Here is a 21,771-nt window from a genome sequence, read left to right as displayed (position 1 = left end):
TCACGTTATTCGTATTTTTATTTATTATTTTTGTAAGATGATAAGAAGTAGCTTGTCGCGTTTGACCTTTCACCAAATGATTATTGTCTTTTCGTTAAAAAAAAATGACTTCCACTGAAACCATTTCGATAAAAGCCAAGATATTTGATTTTTGGATAAAAGTATATATTTAAAGATATAAATTCTGTGATCTTGAATTTCATGACAGTTCCAATTCTCAGAAAAATAGACAAACTGTACACTCGTAGACCCAGCCTTTAGACCTTACTAATTATTATATTAATAGGTTTTCTTCGACAGTGGGGGCGAATGCATCAAAAAGTTCTTGACATAGACAATACAATATACTGATGATGACTTTAATCTCAATGCTTCAACATACGAGTAGTACAAGTTTTACAAAAGTGTTCATTTATCCTACTACACCTTGGCCCGCAATTGACTGACTGAAAAATAAATATGCGTGTTAAAGTTTATGCAAATATATTAAACATGAAATTCAATATTCAAAACAGAATGTTTATTGACATTCGAGTGCTTGTGTTTGTAAACCGTGTGTTGATTTTTTATATTTAATACCCCTTATAGTCGTTGTTTTTTTTAACATTATTGATTATTAAAGAATACACATTGTACTGAGTCAAACGAAAGTCATCAAGGTAAATCTGCTCTTTTGCTCATACTTCTTCAGAAATCTTAGTAATATAATCCATATATTGACCAATTGCCACTGCTGGTTGACGTTTCGTCCCCGAGGGTATCATCAGCCCAGTAGTAAAAAAATGAAGGATTTTCTTACCCCAGGAATAGATTACCATAGTCATATTTGGCACAACGTTTTGAAATTTTGGGTCCTCAATGCTCTTAAACTTTGTACTTGTTTTGGCTTTATAACTTTTTTTATCAGAGCGTCACTGATGAGTCTTATGTAGATGAAACGCGCGTCTGGCGTATTAAAGTATAATCCTTGTATTTTTGATAACTATTGTATTAAAATGAAAATCTTGACGTTGCTGTGTTACTTTGATTGTAAATTTATTGTTTATGAAATAAGGATTTTTTTCCCTTTCTTAGGTATAGTTTACCTTATCCTTATTTGGCAAAACATTTTATTCGATCTTCCGGGTTGTAATGCTTTTCAGCTGCGAATTTGAATTGCAAGGCCTTCCAACTGTTTTGATTCGAACATCACTGATGAATCTTATGTAGACGAAACGCGCGTCTGGCGTACTAGATTATAATCCTGGTACCTTTGATAACTTTTATGTAGACGAAACGGTCGTTTAGTATACATACTCATTGGCCTGTTATCATTGTTGATTTGTTTTTTTAACAGCTTCATAGATTTATTAATTTTCTTGTACCGATTGTCTCGTTGGGTTTAAAATTGAAATTAAAAAGAATGAATCTCAAATATTACCTCTTCTCGCAAATAAAATACTCATGCCGTGTGCACGTATAGTCATTCCATTTGAATCCTTCATTCGAATTTATATGCATGCAATTTTCTCCTCTATTATTTGGTTCACCAGGGGACCAGTCAGTAAACGTGAACTTTTGTCCACTACCACCCCAATACCAATATCTATGTGTCAGGTCTTCTTTGCCTCCGGTCCAGTATCCTTAAATGGAAGACCAATTAATTTTATAGTTATATTTTCAGATTTTCACAGTGCTTCATTTTTTTAAAGCATTATTTGATTATGAAATATTTAGACTTTAGCATCACTGCAAAACCATTTATTTTTGACATGCGCATCTTTGCGAATTAAAACCTCAAAAGGTAAGAAAATAAGCTTACTATACGGTATTTGTTTATTTTTATTGTTGAAGACCGTTCGGTTGCCATAATTGCTTACATACACTTTAGTTAAACTTTATCCTTAATATCACATCTCCTCAATTTTATACTTGTATATCATCTTCATTAATTGAAATAAAACAACCATAGTTTTATATTACTATAACCATTAAGGTAGCAAGGTAAGGACAATATTCGTTCTCAATGTTCTCATTTCAAAACATGCACATATGTAAAAGAATGTTTACCATATAGGTATTCCCCGTCCGCTGTACGGTTTGGGTGATAGTTCTGTTTTGACGTTTGTTCAATGAAACTGTTTTCCTCTCTCTTTGTTATTTCAGTCAAGTAACCTCCGAATTCTTGGCAATAATCCTAAATACAATATCCGATATAGTATCGAAGTGTACCATTATTCAATGAGTTAATGTATTACCAATGCTATTTTCAAAAAGCATATACTTCGTATTTCTCATGTGATGTAATGGATATGCGTAAAATCATTCTGAAGGTATAATTACTCTTCAAAGTTGAAATTCAAGTAAACAATATGAATAAAAAGAGGTATACGACAACCATACAAGAACTTAGAAGACAAACAATAATCTAGAAGTAAACATGCAGTCACAACATATAAAACAATACAGAGATGTCCGGTTCTAAATCGCTCAAAGGCAAAGAGAAATTATGAGATAATCAAACACAATAGAATACCAGTATCTCCTAATTAAACAAAACTTAAAGTTGAAACATCAGATAACCATATACGAGGCTCAATTGCCTTTGTTATGTTTAGTTAGTTTTTATATTACCAAATCAGCTTCAACTATGTAAAGTTGCAAAATTGATTTGTAAACCAGTAGTTATGAGATTCATCAAAGATAACGATGGCAAAAGTTTTTTTTTATGAATGAGTCCTTATACTATTTAGTATCTCTGACGTTTTCAATTTCCTGAGGTTTCTTAAAATCCAGTTCAGAAAGAGATGCATTTTAATATAATGCTACATGTGGACCAGGATTTGCTTACACATTTTATATAGGCCTTGAATAATATACAAACATTGTTTGGTACTATTATTTAGTATAATTGAAACAGCAATAGCTATCCGTAAGACTAAATGTTGCTTCCTAATGAACAGATAAAATTATTTTAGTCTTACCTGTGCGCCATCCCATGAAAGGACTTCTTTGCTAAATAAATAACAATTGCTGTTGTGTGTGTGCCATTCTGGAGGGCAAATCGAACAAACTACGCCTGTCAGTAAAAACAAATAACGAAACATTATACCATCTTTTGTAAACAAATAGAAAAAAAAGAAATCATAAACAACCGCAATAGCAAAATAAATCCAAATCAACAATCACAAAAAATAACAAGAAAACAAGAAGCATTTTTGATTGTAAATATTGACGTATAAATAAAACAAAATATAACAGAAAATTACAAAAAAATAATACATTGGACAGTACAACCCTTCTCAAAATACAAAACAAAAGACAACAACACCGAATAGTCCAGAAAGCCTGAATTTGTACGGGCGCAAAATAAGGGAGATTAATTCAAAAACACCGTCAGTTCCTAGAATCTATACTTCAAGACCATCAAGTATTATTGTTGAAGAAGATATGGAATATTTACCATCAAGGTTTTGATATTTTCCATTAACTTTATTTATAGAAAAAGGAAGAGACATTCTTTGACATAATCCTAGTTTATCCATTTTGTGCCTGGACACTAGTGACTTTTTTTTTATAAAGTCTGAGAAGCAACTGCAAGCTCTTGAATACTGAATGCGCTCGAAAAAGTATTTCACAAATGCAGGCGAAGTTGGTATATTGCTACGTACGTATGTGGAAACTTGAAAATTAAAATCGTCTAGCTTGTCATAGATTCTGGTACCAAGTTGACCATTTATGACAAAATTGAGGTAAAATACCACCCGGATAAACAATAATTGAACGTCAGGCTCATTAGAACATATCAAATAATTTATAAAAAATAATATTTCAGAAATATTTAATAACAGAAAATAGAACCAAAACAACAAAAGACCAACTGTTCCTTTCTTACGTTGAACACACTTTTTTCTAGTAAACACAGTTGTAGAACAACAATATAAATATGTTACTTATATAACTATCCGGGTTCATTTGTCAAAACCACAGCTATAAACGTAAGTATGTCATACATGATCATTTCTTATTCTACTTTAATTTATGTTATAGAATAAAAACAAACTAACCTAATGTAATGCAAAGTAATGTAACAATCCACATGTCAATAGTTTGTTGTCTAAGTTGCTTATCTATATTTGTACGATGTTTATCTCATATGGACAGGCAAATTTATTACGTTCGATCATATCAACACAAACCGACAAATATTTGATAGAATGTCACTGTGTCCAAACTACTCCGCCAAACAATATTTCGAGTGTTAAATATCGAATTTCGAGAAACGGACCACTAAAGCATAACTGATGGAAGTTTATGTTTTGGCGGTTTTCAGAAATATCTCCCGTTTATACATCTATACATGCTATTTATACGTCGTTATGACTTCGGAGATACAAACTGAACAACCAGTTAACAATATAAAATATAAATCAAGACCTTGTACAATGCCGAAATAAACAAACCCATTCACATAGTCATGTTAACAATGTTACTGGAGTTGTAAAGGTTACAACCACCATACGGGATAAAATAAAATGTAAAATTGATGCTTAGGGTGATGAACATGGATACAATCAGATTGTATTTTGAATACTCACCATTATTTGATATACCGATGAGAAACAGGTTGATTATACATAGTTGACTTGATATAATATCACAATATCATAAACTACATTGGCTTCTTTTAGAACCTTCTTATTTTTCAAATATGCTAAATAGAATGTATATAACATATTTAAAAGATAACCACTGGGTCACTTTTCTGCCTTATCTAGAAATTTCACATTTCATTTTCATCCAGAAATATCGGTCGACCAGATTTGGAGTGAGAGCAACCCAAATACTGATATGATTTATTATACAAAATAATGAAGTCAAATGAATAAGTAATCATATACAAATATAGCCTTTGTATGAGGTCGATGCAAGGATATATTGACCTGAAAGAAGTATATTGATTGAGGACGAAGTCCGAGGTCGATATACTTCTTTGGGTCGATATATCCTGAAAAATAAATAAACATTTCTCAGTGTTGATGAAACTTCTACCCAAACTAGTAAGGTTGCATAACACGTTCCTAATAATTCAAAGCATGGTACCTATTCAATTATTGAAGTTAAGCATAAACAGTTATAAATACTGTATTTGTACATGTTTGGTAGAGTCATTCTGTCAGACTTTAGAGTACCGAGATACATTATATCAATGAATGTTACATTGATTAACACGTCAAAAATCGCACTGAACAATACTGTGGGAGGTTTAAGCATACACAATCTAGTTTTACCTCACTCTTTATTCAGATGATTGTTTCCTATTGTTACGGAATTGGTTGTCATTTTGGATTATGGAGAAATTGATGATTATCTCTGATATTGTATTATTTCGTTGTAATTTCTTTTTACTAGTTAGATAGAAAATGTGGTATGAGTGCCAATGAGACAACTCTCTATCCAAGTCAAAATTTGTAAAGGTAAACCATATTAGGTCATAGTACGGTCTTCAACACGAAGCCTTGCCTCAAACCAAACAGCAAGCTATAAAGGGCCCCAAAATTACTATTGTAAAACCAATCAAACGTGAAAACCAACGGACTACTCTATATAAAAAACGAAAAACGAGAAACACTGATGAACCACATAAACAGACGACAACTTCTGAACGTACTAGACATTTAGAGAACTTGTCACATTATAAAACAATTTCGGATGCCATTGGGTTTTTTAAATAATATTCAACGGTTTGACTCTGCTAGTTCTCTCGTATTTTGTTTGGTGGTTTGCATTCTTCTTGTCCTTTTGCCTTTTAGTCTATTTTAGTTTTTGATCATGTTGTTGCCTATCGTCCATCGATTACAGTTTTGTTACTTTGTCTATTAGTATTTGATAGTTCTTTTATTTTAATAAATTCAACTAACGAATCTGTGCTGCGAAGAGTTAATTAAGATTTTCAGTGCGCGTAGTTCAATTACTTATAACTTTTTGTTACCTGCATCGGGGTAGGTATTTAAGAGGTGAACAATAACAGGAAATAAACACTAAAGGGGACGAATCAGTACTTCTTGTTTTAGTTTAAACAATATTTTATTTTCAAAAGTGCACGAAATACAATTATACAATAGAAAAATTGGGATTCAGAAAGAAGAAAAACAATATATAAGTTCGTCTCTTCACATTTGGTATTAACACCGGTCTATTTTTAAAGAATGGATATACTCTAGGTTGATTGTTTTGGTGTGTGTGTGTTGAGGGGGGGGGGGTTGCATTATTGTTTCATCAACGTTTTCTACAAGTTTGATTTCATTCCTACATAAACTAAGCAGAAATAAATATATGGGTTAAAATTGGGTACGCTAGACTCTCGTCACGTCTACAAAAGACTTGCCAGTGACGCTCGAATCGCACAAATATAAAAGGTCAAGTGAATTAACAAGTTGAAGTAACGAAAGAGGTTTGCAGTACTTTAGAAGGTAATTTTCACATGCTTTATGTTTTGTAAACGTTAAACAATCTAGAGTTTATAATAGTATAACTTCCTAGTCCTAGTTTCAATGATAACGATTTAAATAAGTATATAATTAGATATTATTTGGAAAAGGAAATTTCTGTTGATTATATATTATTCCGGATTACCTGTATCTAAAAATAGTCGGGATCCTCTATAGGTATATATATATATATATATATGAAGACAAGTAGTATTTCCTTTCTAGATCATTATACACAGAAATGAAAGTGCACATTCTCGTTTGTTTCTTACATCGAAGGATACATTAATATGGGAAAAAAGGGTAGAAAACCACCAAAACAAGATAATCAAAAGGACAAATGTGATAAACTTATTAATGACGAAACGACGACTGAAAATGAAAAGTCGGACGGTCCAACAAGTTTAAGAGAAATAGTCGATGGCACAAACGACTTGCAGAAACGCTGTTTTTTGACATGTGGATGTGTAATTGCTATACTTTTAGTGTCTCTCATCATAAGCATTGCAGTTCTAGTAAACTGTGTTACTAAGGTAAGAACCATACAATTTTATTATCTTTTCTGAAATCCCCTCTATCAATATTTTTAAGGGAAAATACGAAGCTTCATTTCTCGTCACCATTTTTTAATTTTAAACGATATAATTGGGCCATTCCAGTTAATGTCGGTAAAGGGGGATGGATGGTCCTTTCTAAGGGGTGTAAAAAGTATCTTCTGAGGGGTGTTATTTGGTTTTTTTATCATCTGACACGTACAATTATCCCCTTCCCTTTCATGAATATGACTTACCGAATTAGACTATTTACCGGATTTGTAATCACATAAGCGACACGACGGGTGCCACATGTGGAGCAGGATCTGCTTACCCTTCCGGAGCACCTGAGATCACCCCTAGTTTTTGGTGGGGTTCGTGTTGTTTATTCTTTAGTTTTCTATGTTGTGTCGTGTGTACTATTGTTTTTCTGTTTGTCTTTTTCATTTTTAGCCATGACGTTGTCAGTTTGTTTTGAATTTATGAGTTTGACTGTCCCTTTGGTATCTTTCGTCCCTCTTTTATAGGCAAAAAAACTTCTTAGGGTCTTGCAGCAGAAGGTCATTTTTCCCATTAAAGTCCATCCGCCCAATATGAACAGACACTCTACATCTGATAGGTCTAAATTTTTAGATCTGATAGGTAGTTTTTCATTATGTTTTTTCTGATACCTATAAAAAAAATCTCCCCATCCATCCCCACCTGTCAGAAATTAACTGGAAAGGCCCATTAGGTATGACTGGTTAGTTTAATTGCAGGCAACTCTCACGGGTATACATTTATATTACTCTAATATGCATATAGTCTTAAATGGTAATTTATAAAATTTCTAGAGGGCTACTCGTTAAACTTACAATAAAACTAATTAAAATAACCAAATGAAAAACACTACCTACTCAAAATGAGTTTAAATTTATTAAAAAGTAAATTGTCTAAATTATGCAATTTCAAGAACCTGCAGTAGAGCCCTGACAGGTGAAAAAATTTATTTTAGAACCTGACTGGTAGAACCCAGACAGGTATAAATTTTAAAACTGAGAATACCTGCGGTAGATCCCAACAGGTACTTTTAGAACCTGAGTGGTAGAGCCCAGACAAGTATGAATTTTGAAAACTGAGAATTCCTGCGGTAGATCCCAACAGGTACTTTTAGAACCTGAGTGTCAGAGCCCAGACAAGTATGAATTTTGAAAACTGAGAATTCCTGCGGTAGATCCCATCAGGTACTATTAGATCCTGACTGGTAGAGCCCAGACAAGTATAAATTTGAAAAAATGAGAATTCCTGCAGTAGAATCAAAAAGTTACAAAAAATAACTTAATCATCATCCTTAAATAAAACAAAGCCTAAATAATTATAAAATGTATCAATGAATTGGCGCAAAATAATTTCCCTGAAATTAAGTAGGCCAAATTGAATAAAAAAAAACAAAAACATAAAACAACATAAAACTAAAAGAACAAAACACATATGTTATGAGTAGCCCCTTTTCAATAAACATATACAAATAATTGACAATAAAATAAGACAATTAAATTCTTTAAGGTGCAGCTCGGGATTCGGTGGGTGGGCCCAATAAATTATCCACAAGTAAAAATATGACTGCTAACAGTGCAATGATCAAACAACAACAGACCATCCTATCAAAATTATATACCGATGTTTCTCTGATAACACCTATGCTGTCATCAACCTGTTTCCTATCTACGATCTAATACCTATCCCTTAGTCTCTTAAACAAAACAAAACTGCCAAGCTGACAAGCTGACCTTATCATTAATGAAAATAAAACCAGGGGAAGTTCATACCCAAGGAATTTATCAAAATATGTATAAACTATAATTTAATGTTTAAATTACCATTTATACCTATAACTGTCAGAACAGTTGAAGTCTCCTTGAACACTGACGAGTCTCATATACCATAACAATACAACAGTAGATGTCTTCTAAAGAACACTAACAAGTCTCATATACCATACATCAAGACACAATAGATGTCTCCTAATAATTGCTACAAATTCTCATATGCCATACCACATAGAAACGTAAATATCTTCTAAAGAACATTAATAAGTCTCATGTACCATACCACATAGAACAAGTAGAAGTCTCCACCAAAACCTAAACATTCTCATATACAATACCACAAGAACAGTTGATGTATCCTTATAGACAATAACTAGTCTCATGAATCATACCACATTATCTATACGACTATAGATACTAAGGGTAGAAAAGGAAATGTTCAACTAGAATGGAACATTTATTCTGCCATACTGGATACTTGATATCATACGCAAAACGTATAATAACTATTCTAATTTTATTAACGAACTAAAATACTAAGACACCATTGTATACACAGTATACTAATATCATATTCACAATCATTTTTTAATCTATTATACTGAATACATAATTATGAAAATAATAATAAATGTATCATTTGGCTTTCTAGGGGGCTACTCGCTAAACTTACAATAAAACTAATTAAAATAACCAAATGAAAACACTACCTACTCAAAATAATTTTAAATTTATTAAAAAGTAAATTGTCTAAATTATGCAATTTTAAGAACCTACAGTAGAGCCCTGACAGGTGAAAAATTTATTTTAGAAACCTGACTGGTAGAGCCAAGACAGGTATAATTTTGAAAACTGAGAATTCCTGCGGTAGATCCCAACAGATACTTTTAGAACCTGAGTAGTAGAGCCCAGACAAGTATGAATTTTGAAAACTGAGAATTCCTGCGGTAGATCCCTACAGGTACTACTAGAACCTGACAGGTAGAGCCAAGACAAGTATAAATTTTAAAAATGCGAATTCCTGCGGTAGAATCCAACAGGTACAAAAAATAACTTTATTATCATCCTTAAATAAAACAAAGCCTAAATAATTATAAAATGTGTTAATGAATTGGGGCAAAATAATTTCCCCGAAATTAAGTAGGCCAAATTGAACGAGTAGCACGAGTGAAAGCCCCCAATAAATGATACATATACATATTTATAAAGTTGAACAACAACAAAAAAAATAAAAAAAATAATGATAATAAAAATTATTCAATATACCATTAAAAGAATAAGTACTTGAATAGAATTTCATATATGAAAATGAAAATAAATAAAATAAAATAACTACCATACCAAAAAAAAAAAAATTAACAAATTGTAGTTAAAAAATATATAGTACAAAACATGTATACCAATTTAAGAACAACATATATTGCTTTGTGCTTTGCAAACAGTGTTTGGGTCTATTCTAATGTAACGTATATAACAATCGGATGAACATCTACCTAAAGTCTGAATAATGTGGTCCTCAACCCCTGCCGCTGCTGCTGATGTCGCAGCACCAATTAGAAAGGAAGGACCACAAAATTTACTATCATTATACCGTAATCTGAACAGCGACTCTCGAAGCAGAGATATAAATATATCTCTAGACAAAGGAGCGTTATTATACTCATCATTAACAAATAAATAAGAATCTGGTCTACCTCCATAATTTTTTCGTACTTGTATATTTCTTCCCATCAAATCAACTGGGTTGAAAGTATCATTTTCAAAAATAGTAATATTAATACCTTCTCGAAATGGGTCACATTTGGAGGAATATAGATGTAAAGTGACATTTTGAAAATTTATGTCTAAATCAATATTTTGAACTAATAGTGTGTCCTGTTTGGCAATTTTACTACTATACGTAAATTCACCACATCGGAGAAATCCAAAAAAAAGCTAGATTAAATGAACACTGTAACATTAAGTCAACGAATAGAGAAAAAACTCCTTGCTTTAACATATAACACAATCGTTTCAAAATTCGAGATGTAATAGGTAATCTCTTTTGTTTGACATTATTCCGAGACTGTTTAATACCTCTTAATATACACTTTAAGCGTGCACAATTTTTCAAAGGGTCAGGATGTCATATTCTTAAGTAATTATGCCTAATTCCTGCTAAATACCATCGATCAATTATAAAAATTTGGCTAAATAGAATTATCAAAATGTAATCTATGTATTTTTTTTATTTTGTAGGATAATAATTGCAATGCTACCAATAATACACACCATCTTTCCAATCGTGCAGAATGCTCACAGATGCATGAGTACAATATATTACACTCAGAACGTAAGTGTTTCAAACTACCTCTGTATATTATTTGTTTAAACAGAATTTCACTGCATTTTTATTTATATCATTTGGTCATACATAATTAACACCAAAGTCAAGTTGATCAGGCTATTTGTTATTCAAATAACTCAATCTATTCGTTTGATGTATTTGAACTTTTGATTTTGCCCCTTGATTTGGGACTTTCCGTTTTGAATTTTCCTCGGAGTTCAGTATTTTATAATTTTACTTTTTAAAAAAGAATAAGATACATTGATATCAGAATTGTGATTGATATTTTTAAAAAAAAGGCAGTACATACCAAAGGTATATTCAAACTTATAGGTAAATAACGAACACACAATGCAATGATCAAAAGAAAGCAAAAAGAAGTTACAACAATATATATACAACACGCAACATCGAAACTGTAGACTGAACAACACTAATCCTACAAAAAAAGGAAATGATTTCATGTGCTCCGGAAGGCATGGCAAATCCTGCTCCACATGTGACATAATCACTGAAACTAAGTGATAAGTATTCGGTAGGTCACATTTGAGGAAAAGAGGACTGGAATGTCTATTGACAATTTGAACATATCTGTTGAATTAACTAAATATTTCATTTTCTAAATGGACTTGAGGAAATAGTTATGATAAAAATATTAGCAGTATATATTTACAAACTAAATACAATTTACAACGACTGAAAAATGCTATCATTTGGTGCCTTTTTTATTTGATGGAAACTATAAACTCTGGAGTATTTGTTTTTCGACAAGTCTAAAATGATGTTATTCTTTTTTATAGCTTTTTGCCAGATTCCGTTTCCACGAAGTCAAGTGAGCACCATGAAGTGTTTTCTTCCCTTTAAAGGCGAATACACTTTAAAATGTGATTTTCACGACGGTGGAGAAGTGAAACGCATTTGCTCCTTAAATAAAACTGATTATCACTTTAAGTTTGATTGTGCCGGAACTGATGGAAATTGTTCTCCTGTCTGCTTTGAGCACTGTACACGATATTCCATTACAATACCTACGCCTAGCATCTTATTAATAGAAATAAGTGATAGTTGTAAAGAAAAAGATGGTCACATCGCAATTTGGAATGCCACAATTCTTAAAATAATTTCGAGCTATAATTAATCATTTTGAAAATTAATCATAATGATAGTTTTTGGTAAGAAATATTTGCATTTAAAATTATAATTTCTATAAGAACCTGTTATTTTTTTTTTTATCATCATCTGGATTTTCACTGCTTCTAATACGTACCATGAGTATAAATATACAAGGCAATACAAATTGTCTATACATAGTAGACTTATATGCAGACTTTGACAAAAAAAAAAAAAAAAATGTCCATAACAGATTTTTCTCGATTTACGAAAATTTGTATCCTTGCTTTTTGATCGTTATTTTATCACACTGTATGACTGTGTAAAATACAGATTTTTTTTTCTATCTCAATGTTCTACTTTTTTTTCTATAATTCAAAATCTATTGTATTCTAAAAACATTAATATAATACTTAAGTTGTGCTTTTTAATGTATTTGACATTTTTGTAAACATTTCATGCATTACTACTTAAAATTTGGTTTTTGTTCATGATTTTTTTTTCATGTGTGTATGTCTTTTGTTATTAAGTCGATTTGAATAGATTATGGGAGCTCATGCATTATGTTCACTGAATATCGACTGTAAATAAAACTTTAAATTGAATTGGCATCCATGACAATAAATAAATCCAAATGGGTGGGAATCTTGGGTATATTATCCGCTTATGACTAGTTTCAATGTTGTTTATTGTTGATGTTCTTTAGTTCCGATGTTTACGCTATATACTAAAGTCTGAATTCTTTATCGGTTAATATCGTTCAAAAGGGGTATACTTGTATGATTTGAATAAAAAGCCGATATCGATTCTTCACTGCTAATAGGAGAGATTGTTATCGAATGAAGTTGTTTACAACCTCTTTGCAGAATAAACAATAGACAGAGTAAACTTGTGAATAGCAAAATGATCACTCGAACAAGATCTTTTAAAAAGTCTACGCGCCGGAATTATAATGGACTCCTTCTACGAAGTCTTGACTTTATAAGATTCTTTTACCCAATTATGTGTTTAATGCAGAATCTATTCGAGATAAATTATTCGTATTTTGCAAAAAAGGTACGAAAGATAGCAGACGGACAGTCAAATCTGTACTATTTTCATTGTTCATTTCACTGTGTTAATTTTCTTCGGAATTTAACTAAAAGTATCCCACGATGAAATTATCAAAAGTATTCATGAATATCACAACTTGCCTCTTGTGAGTGAATCTCTTTTTTTGTGGTATTATTTTGCTTTCTTGCAAAAAACAATATTCTTCGGTCCATATGGATAAGAGTTAGCTGAAATAAGAAAAATTAAAGTTACAGAATATGTTAGTTTGTCATGAATAACTCTTTTCCGAACACATCGTACTTTTATATGGCCTTTGAATAAAATATTTCGTCAAACAACCATAATAATCATGTTATGTTTGAAATGCAGTACATGTTATTAGTGCAAAATTGTTAACATGCAATTCTTTCCACGCATTTTGCGAGAAACATTTGGGAACACGTATTTCATGTAATTTTTTTTCCAAAGAAGCACTTAACTCTATTTTTCCATCTGGACCTGAATGCTCTTCAACTTCGTACTTTATTATTTACATAATTTATGACGTCACTCACGGTAATTGTGTGGTGCATTACATTACCAGCCTCATATCTATGAGATTATTTCTAGTAGTTTTTCACTGATATTAGACGAGAAAATGAATGAATTAATTAATGTGTTTGTGTGACTTCACATTTTTAGTTCAGTACACTGGTATTCCATCTCGATGCCCTAAGAAGTAAAACAACAAAACACAGAAGAAAATTCAAAACGGAAAGTCCCTAATCAAATAGCAAAATCAAAACTCATACACATCAAACTTATGGTTAACAACTATCATTTCCCCCGACTTGGTACAGCCATTTTCTCATGTATAAAATGGTGTATTAAACCTTGCCATATAGCCAGCAAAAATTCCTACTGTATGGGGGGGCCTTGTATGACAGTCGTTTAAAAATTTCATTTTACTGACAACAATTTGTACGCAAAACAAAACAACTTAATAGGTACAAAAACTGTATAAATGTAAAAATTAGGGGTACAATGTGTTAAAATCTTAATCACAATAAAAACAAACACGAAACATGTTATCAAGCATTTTTCTTGAAACTGAGTCTATGAAAGTGTTACATTTTACACCAAAGAAAAAGGCAAAAACTAAAAAACAACAGAAGATCAAAACGTTATAAATTGCATGCTTGAATTAACTACCTTAGGAACGCTGGAATTAACTACCTTAGGAACGCTGAAAGCCGAATACTTGAAAGCAAAGTATGTATAAGAAATGAAACAGTTAAAGTGCTATCAGACCAAAAAGAACCTATAAAAATAGCCAAATTCTTCTGAGGTCAACTTTGCCAGAGGGAATTGTTTTAAGAAGACGGATGAGAAAATAACGATTGTGTAGAAAAACTAAAGAAAACACATCTAAATGTTTGTGTGCAATTGCTCATGTCAAGGTTAAACCACACACCAAAGTGGGATTTTTTTCTCTTGCCAAGAATTTATTTAAGACATATCATTTGGAAATGAAACTACAATTATATTTTCTTTTAGTGTTGACCGACTAGTGAAAATTGCACCGATATATTTCTAATTTTATAGCGGAAAGAAACAAAGGTTTTATGACAAGGTCCTGTCAAACATTGCACATAATATGATGCTGCGAAAAAATGTCAAACATGGTTTACTGTGTATTCGATTAAGGTGAATCAATAAAAAATATTCCTACTTTATAAATCAAATGTTCAGAGTATTTTAAATAGTTAATGAAGTGGAAGAAAAAAATGTCAGAGCGATAAACTATATTCCATTTATCACATGTAATGCATTGTGTACGAGATTATTGAAAAGTTCAAACAGTTACTTCATGCATTTCATCGTTTACATGGTAACATATGGCACAGACCATTTAGTATATAAGTTATCGATAGAATTGTAACAGCATATCATTCAACATGGCTCAAGGAATGTATGTTTTGCTACTAGTGGTCATCGCTACAGGTAATTTTTCATTATTTTCCCTCCACATTTGGTTTCATCTAATTATCATGACTCGAAGAATATATCTTCGATACATGCAATATTTTCGTTTATCTAGCAAAATTGTACAAGTTAAAAGTTTATTTGAATGATACATTTCGTTTCCTTCAAATTATAATCAACAAACTGATTTTTAAGAATGTGTTCTTGTGTGTGTAGTAATTATTCAAAACTTCTGCATTGTTTAAACAAAATAAAAATTGGTTTTTCAATTGTTACTTGCTAAATTTTGGCTATTATGTTTGGAATACCAATACATACGTATTTAAGCTAGCACAATCCAAAGATTTTGCATCCCAATCAGACAACTTTAAACTGATGTAATTCATTTCATCCTTCTTTATATTTTATAAATGAGGTACCAAAAGATAAAAGAAAGATTAATCTTTCAAATTGTGATAATTTCATTATGACATAATTATTACACAATTAATTGTTATGTAATTAGTTGCTATTTTTTCCTGACTTGGTACAAGACATTTTAAGGAAAAAATGGTGGGTTGAATCTGGTTTTGTGGCACGCAAAACCTCCCGCTTTTATGGCAATGTTAAATATAACATTAAAATGACAACATTACATGACAAGACTACAATACAAATAAATGGGAGAACATATGACAGAAATATCCTCTTGCAATTTCAAATAGTAAACCGCGGTCTAATTTAATATTCAATACAAATTAGCTATTTCGAACTCATTGAGATACAAATTCCTTTAAATTATCTGTATCAATATATGTGAGTTTCTGTTTAAGGGGTATTAGCTACGAGATATAAAAAAATAAAATATAATTTTCTTTTGTTCGATCATTACTGAAAGTGGTATAGTAAAATAATAATTCGCTTTTAAATGCCAATAAAGTTTAATTTTTTCAAAATCCTAATAAGCCAAAAAAAAAAACCATCGCTAATTATTTATTCATTTGAAAGAGAATAATTTTAACCTCATTGAAGCCGTATGCGTGTGACCTTAAATTATATCTTTAAATTCATATAAGAAGATGTGGTATTTGCGCCAATGAGACAACTCTCCATCCAAGTCACAATTTGTAAAAGTAAACCATTGTAGGTCAAAGTACGAGTTTCAACACGGAGCAATGGCTCGCATTAAACAGCAAGCTATAAACGGCCCAAAAATTACTAGTTTAAAGTGTAAAACCATTCAAACAGGAAAACCAACGACCTACTCTTGAAGTAAAACGAGAAACACGTATGAACCACATCAACAAACGCGACAATTACTGATCATCAAGTTCCTGACTTAGAACAGATGCAAACAAGTTAAAAGTTTGAGTTGTGCTACGCATGTATTCGGTAATTAAAAGGAATAATAAAATGATACAAGGATGGACAGATTGATTGACTGATTTGATCGATACAAAAATCATTTGTATATAGGTAAAATCGATGATAAAGATACTTTGTGCCCACCATATGAAATTGAACAAACCTACAAATATTAAATTGCACGTGGCCGCTATTTATATTTATATTTATATCGGGATATGTTGCCATTGGCAGTCTTCGAAGGATAATTGATGACGTTTAGACAAAAATACACATATTGTTACATATAATCGAACCATGGCATGCATTGTTAATTGTTAATTTTGCACATTTTGTAATTCAAATATACGTTTTAGTATGAAATAAATCAAATATTAGATTTGAGTCAAATCAGTGCATAGCAATTTGGCAGGTATACCCCTTTAACAGTTGTGAAATTATTTTTTATTAAAAGTAACTTGTGATTGTCTTTTGTCGTTGCAAATGTGGTTTGTTATTTAGAAAAATTTGGATTTTGCATATCTATGATAGTCCTCTTTTGATTTAGTAATCAGCTTTTTCCAGGTTCATTGGGTTGGGGTTGACACGTACCGTTGAAATAAAATAAATGTATTGATAACTGTTTAATTATGCTATTGCATCCTTGACGTGTGACTCACTGATGGTGTTTTTTGAAGTTATTTGTCGATTCCTCCTGTTATCAATCATTTACCATTATAAATGTAAGTTACATAATACTCAGTTTTAAAACGAACAAACTTTGTTTGACCAATAAACGTATTTACACTTTTGGTATTTAGCTGGATCTTGCCTCCGAATGACCTTAGATCTACTCCGAATCACCTTTTGACGTCAAGCAACAATCACTTTTAAATTGTGACGTCAAATAATTTAAATTGTGATGTCAAAGTTTACAGGAACCTGTGTGATTTTACGTAATGGCGGACAAATGTGCATACAAGTGTAAATACGTCTATACCACCGGTAAGCCTGAACAGAATGATTACCGGTACTGTATTAATTTGCGAACACGAAAAAAAAATTAAACATATAACAGCATGATGATTTTTCATTTTATTCATTTACCTCTAATTAAACATGGCACACAGCTATATTCTTCTGTCTACGATTCAGATCACCTTTTCGAGAGAATAAATATATATATAATACAAACACGGACGACAATACAAGCGATAATTCATTGTAATTAGTAATGTATTATTTTTACAGTTGCTACATATGGGTATAACATCGATGTCAATTATACTAAGAAGGTTTCTAGTGAGTATAAGAATATGCTTTTTTTTAATGCTGATAATGATTTCAATTATTAGAATAATTAAAGCAAAGAAGTTGATAACAAGTTGCATGGTTTTCACATATATTTTGTCTACTCTAATATCATTCTAGATGTAAATGGTTAGATTACCTTAGCCGTATTTGGCACAACTTTTTTGAATTTTGGATCCTCAATGCTCTTCAACTTTGTACTCGTTTGGCTTTATAACTATTTTGATATGAGCGTCACTGATGAGTCATATGTAGACGAAACGCGCGTCTGGCGTACTAAACAATAATCCTGGTACTTTTGATAACTAATTATTCAATTACAGCATAAGAACAACTTACAACATCGGTTTTTATCTGTGATGACAATGTATAATGCACTAAAACTTCTATATATAGGCCCTGCCATTTACAGTGGTGGAAAGTACGGACTAGTATACTACAACAGATACCACGGATTTAAAATAAGACGGAGCATATTTCATTACAATGGAATAGGTAGGTACTATTTATTTAACTGTTTAGTCTAACTGATTAATAGATTTCTCTTGCACTAAGGACGCGATGATTAAGCATTAATACTGTTGATTCATTAACATTCGTTGGGTACCAATTTTCATTGATTTCGTGGGTACAGAAAAACCACGAATTTGCATCTTCAACGAATTAAAGAAATTCTTAAGGAATGTATGCAAACTTTTCCAAAACCAGGAAATTAAATATCCACGAATATGCAAGTTTTCCTGACACCACGAAAATTGGAACCCACGGAAAAGAATTAATCCACAGTAACTGCATCTATTGACAGAATGTGTATCGTTATTGTTTTCAACACTTGCCTTAAACATATCTAAGCAGTTTGAGGTTCTGAGAATCAAAAGGTAAAGTGCGTGCATTCTAACGCACAAAAAGAAGAACATGTTTACTATACACTCTTAAATAAATAGACTATCTAGTTCGTTATATCAACGACATTCTTCTATTTCATATGAATCATCTTCAAGTGACAAACTTGACAGCAAATATTGAAAACTATTGCTGACCAGTTTACAGTAACGCAATCTGGTATTAACTTGAATGTTATTTGTTGTCATCTAGTATTTCTTAAATGATGATTTTACAGTTATACCCAGGATATAAAATAGTCTCCTTTTGAGAGAACTATAAATGAAACATTAATTGAAACGAGACATTAGATGAACTTGGGTTCTCGCTTTGTATGCAAATTAAACAATTGCATATGTTATGATTTTGTAAAATTAGGTCCGATGTGTGCAAATGTATCCTTTCACCGTAAGAATAAAATAGTATTCGTATTTTTCTCGTGATTAATGTAATTATATTTATTTTTAAGGATATAAATTGACCTGTAATAAAACACGATTCTATCGACTTTGGTGCAGTTGTTATAGAAAATGCCACAGCAAAAGTAAATGTTTTGAACGATTCAGAAAACAACGACTGTTTTTAAAACACAGAGGTAAATATAAATACAACAACAAGAGGAACATATACTAAAATTCAATTCTCATTCCATGCTATTTATGTAGCTATCGGGGTGTTATATGTAGCTAAATATATGTATGTTCAAAACCATGACACTCCTATAATACACCTTCTATGGTGTTTTCCTATATACTGAGACCTTCGTTTTACAGGAATTGAATGAGATGAGATATCATATATCGTTTGTTTTGTGATTCTCACTCATTCAAATGTCTTTATGGTCACTATTGAAGTATGCGTGTATCAAATACTGTTTTCCTTTTTACACGATAGTCGGATTATAAAGATAGGCCCTTGGTTAAAAAATATATAAAAATAGTACAAGGAAAATAAATATTCGATGATTTGTTTCAGCCTATAATTAGCAAATAAACAACATGCAAAATAATTTACATTTTTATCAAGGATTGTAAGTACGGAGTCTAAGAGTTCTTTCTATGAAATAAAAATCCGCAAAATATTTGATGTTAATAACAGATCTGGATTACAGTGCCCCTCTTTTTTGTCCTCAAATGCCAAATTAGGGGTTTAAATAGTATGTAATTTTAAGAAACCTATATAGTATAATTTACTAATCTATCTTTCAAAATGAACCTTTCACATAACCTTGTCAAATTAAAAAAAAATTAAATTGTATTTCTGCTATTCTATTTTGAGAAATGTGTTATTGTTACTAATAATAGAAAAAGGAGAAAAGTCTAAAATTTTCAATCTTATATCTTCACCAGTTCAAAAATAAATATTTTAGCAGAGCATTCAAAATTGACACTTAAATTTAACTTTACATATTGTTCCATCCTAAAAAAAAATTAGAAACTTTTACCGTACCGATTTCGAGAAATTTTCATTATAATCATGATCATAATGTCAAGGTCATAGTTACTACATGTAAATGGAGACTTGATATCACAGTTCTGATGTTTTTTGTGTATAGTTCATGTATTGTTCATGTTAATCTTTAACAACATTCACAATACTTCATATAAACTTATAATTAGAATAAACACTGATATCTATGGCGTGTAAATGTTTTATTGATTTCCAGTAAATAACTTGTACTGTTTATTTGGAATTGGTGATTATAAAACGTTTGAGACCCATTGCGTATTTTTAATATTTTTTACAAAGGCACCGAAGTGTTGATAAAAGAAGGAGGAAGTTGTGACAAACAAGATGTTTAGATATAATAACTGCATCAAAGAGGGACGAAAGATACCAGAGGGACAGTCAAACTCATAAATCGAAAACAAACTAACAACGCCATGGCTAAAAATAAAAAGGAAAAATAGACAAACAATAGTACACACGACACAACATAGAAAACTAAAGAATAAACAACACGAACCCCACCTATACACCCTAATCTGCAACTTTTATTTTTTTCTATTTCAGCTAGGTCTTATCGAGGGCGATCAAAGTTCGCCTAATAACACTGGAGGCAATGAAAACAATATTAAAAAAAAGTTATCATTAAAAAAAAGGCAAGTTGTTTTTATTCAAGAATGTTTCTAATAATTTCATATGCTATATAGAAATATCCTTTTACCGAAATAATGGTAAAAGTAAAGTCCCTCTAACTAAAGCAGTAAATTTGCAAATATTTACTATGGTATGTTTAATATTTAAAAGAAAGTACAGTTGTTTGGTTGCCTACGTCATTTTCTAACTTTCTGTATACATTATAACTGATTAACGACCAATTTAAGACGTGTGCTTTTTTTTAAGCATTTCTGTCTCGAGACACGTCTGTTCTTCCTTGCTGATGACAACCCAGTCCACTAACATAGTTTTTAAACAAGTGCCAAAAAAACGAAAACAACACTTGATTAATTTCGTTCGTCTCAAACGATTTTCTTGGTTATCCTTCATCAGGAATGCTCTTAAAATAGAGATCAATCATGTAAATATGGAAAAAAGGGAGAAATCATATTGCTTGGCGATTTTAACGCCCGAACTGGAAATAATTGTGATTTTACTTTTTATTGAAGGAACAATACCAACCACATTTCATTAAACAACAGCAATTATAACATTGATATTTTGAATGAGAGAAGAGTCAGCTGCGATAATACTGTAGATTCTAGAGGGAAAGATCTTCTTGATTTTAATATATGTAATCAAATCCGTATCTTGAACGGGAGAATATTAGATAATAGCACTGGCAAGCATACATGTTTTAAGTATAATGGTTGTATTGTAGTTGATTATGTGTTAGCATCAGAACAATTATTTTGTAACCAATTTATATATGTCTGTATCAGATTTCAAGGCAACTTTTTCAGATTGCCACTGTTAACTATTTAATAGTTATCAAAGGTACCAGGATTATAATTTAGTACGCCAGACGCGCGTTTCGTCTACATAAGACT

At 31.3% G+C, this 21,771-nt stretch overlaps 2 protein-coding genes across 3 annotated transcripts; one reads left to right on the top strand and one right to left on the bottom strand.

The window, feature by feature from the left end:
* Positions 1-345: 345 nt before the first annotated feature.
* LOC139511440 (perlucin-like protein) lies at positions 346-4,172 on the bottom strand. Its single transcript, XM_071298195.1, has 5 exons — positions 4,047-4,172; positions 2,964-3,058; positions 2,050-2,176; positions 1,421-1,622; positions 346-446 (listed from the first exon to the last, which is right to left on the bottom strand). The coding sequence occupies exons 1-5, from the start codon at positions 4,078-4,080 to the stop codon at positions 413-415; spliced, it is 492 nt and encodes a 163-aa protein (XP_071154296.1). The 5' UTR covers positions 4,081-4,172; the 3' UTR covers positions 346-412.
* Positions 4,173-6,643: 2,471 nt separating this feature from the next.
* On the top strand, positions 6,644-20,905 carry LOC139511439 (uncharacterized). 2 transcript variants are annotated; one of them, XM_071298194.1, is made up of 6 exons: positions 6,644-7,003; positions 11,050-11,143; positions 17,840-17,890; positions 18,296-18,394; positions 19,251-19,376; positions 20,795-20,905. In XM_071298194.1, exons 1-6 carry the CDS (start codon positions 6,761-6,763, stop codon positions 20,827-20,829), a joined length of 648 nt encoding a protein of 215 aa, XP_071154295.1. In that variant the 5' UTR covers positions 6,644-6,760; the 3' UTR covers positions 20,830-20,905. The 2 variants fall into 2 exon arrangements, with proteins under 2 accessions (XP_071154295.1, XP_071154294.1); XM_071298193.1 differs by lacking the exons at positions 17,840-17,890; positions 18,296-18,394; positions 19,251-19,376; positions 20,795-20,905 and adding an exon at positions 11,938-12,858.
* Positions 20,906-21,771: the final 866 nt, after the last annotated feature.

The sequence above is a fragment of the Mytilus edulis genome, chromosome 2, assembly GCF_963676685.1.
Source record: "Mytilus edulis chromosome 2, xbMytEdul2.2, whole genome shotgun sequence".
NCBI classification, from domain to species: domain Eukaryota; kingdom Metazoa; phylum Mollusca; class Bivalvia; order Mytilida; family Mytilidae; genus Mytilus; species Mytilus edulis.
Note: the sequence above shows the minus strand (reverse complement) of the source record. Positions and strands in the feature narration are given on the sequence as shown.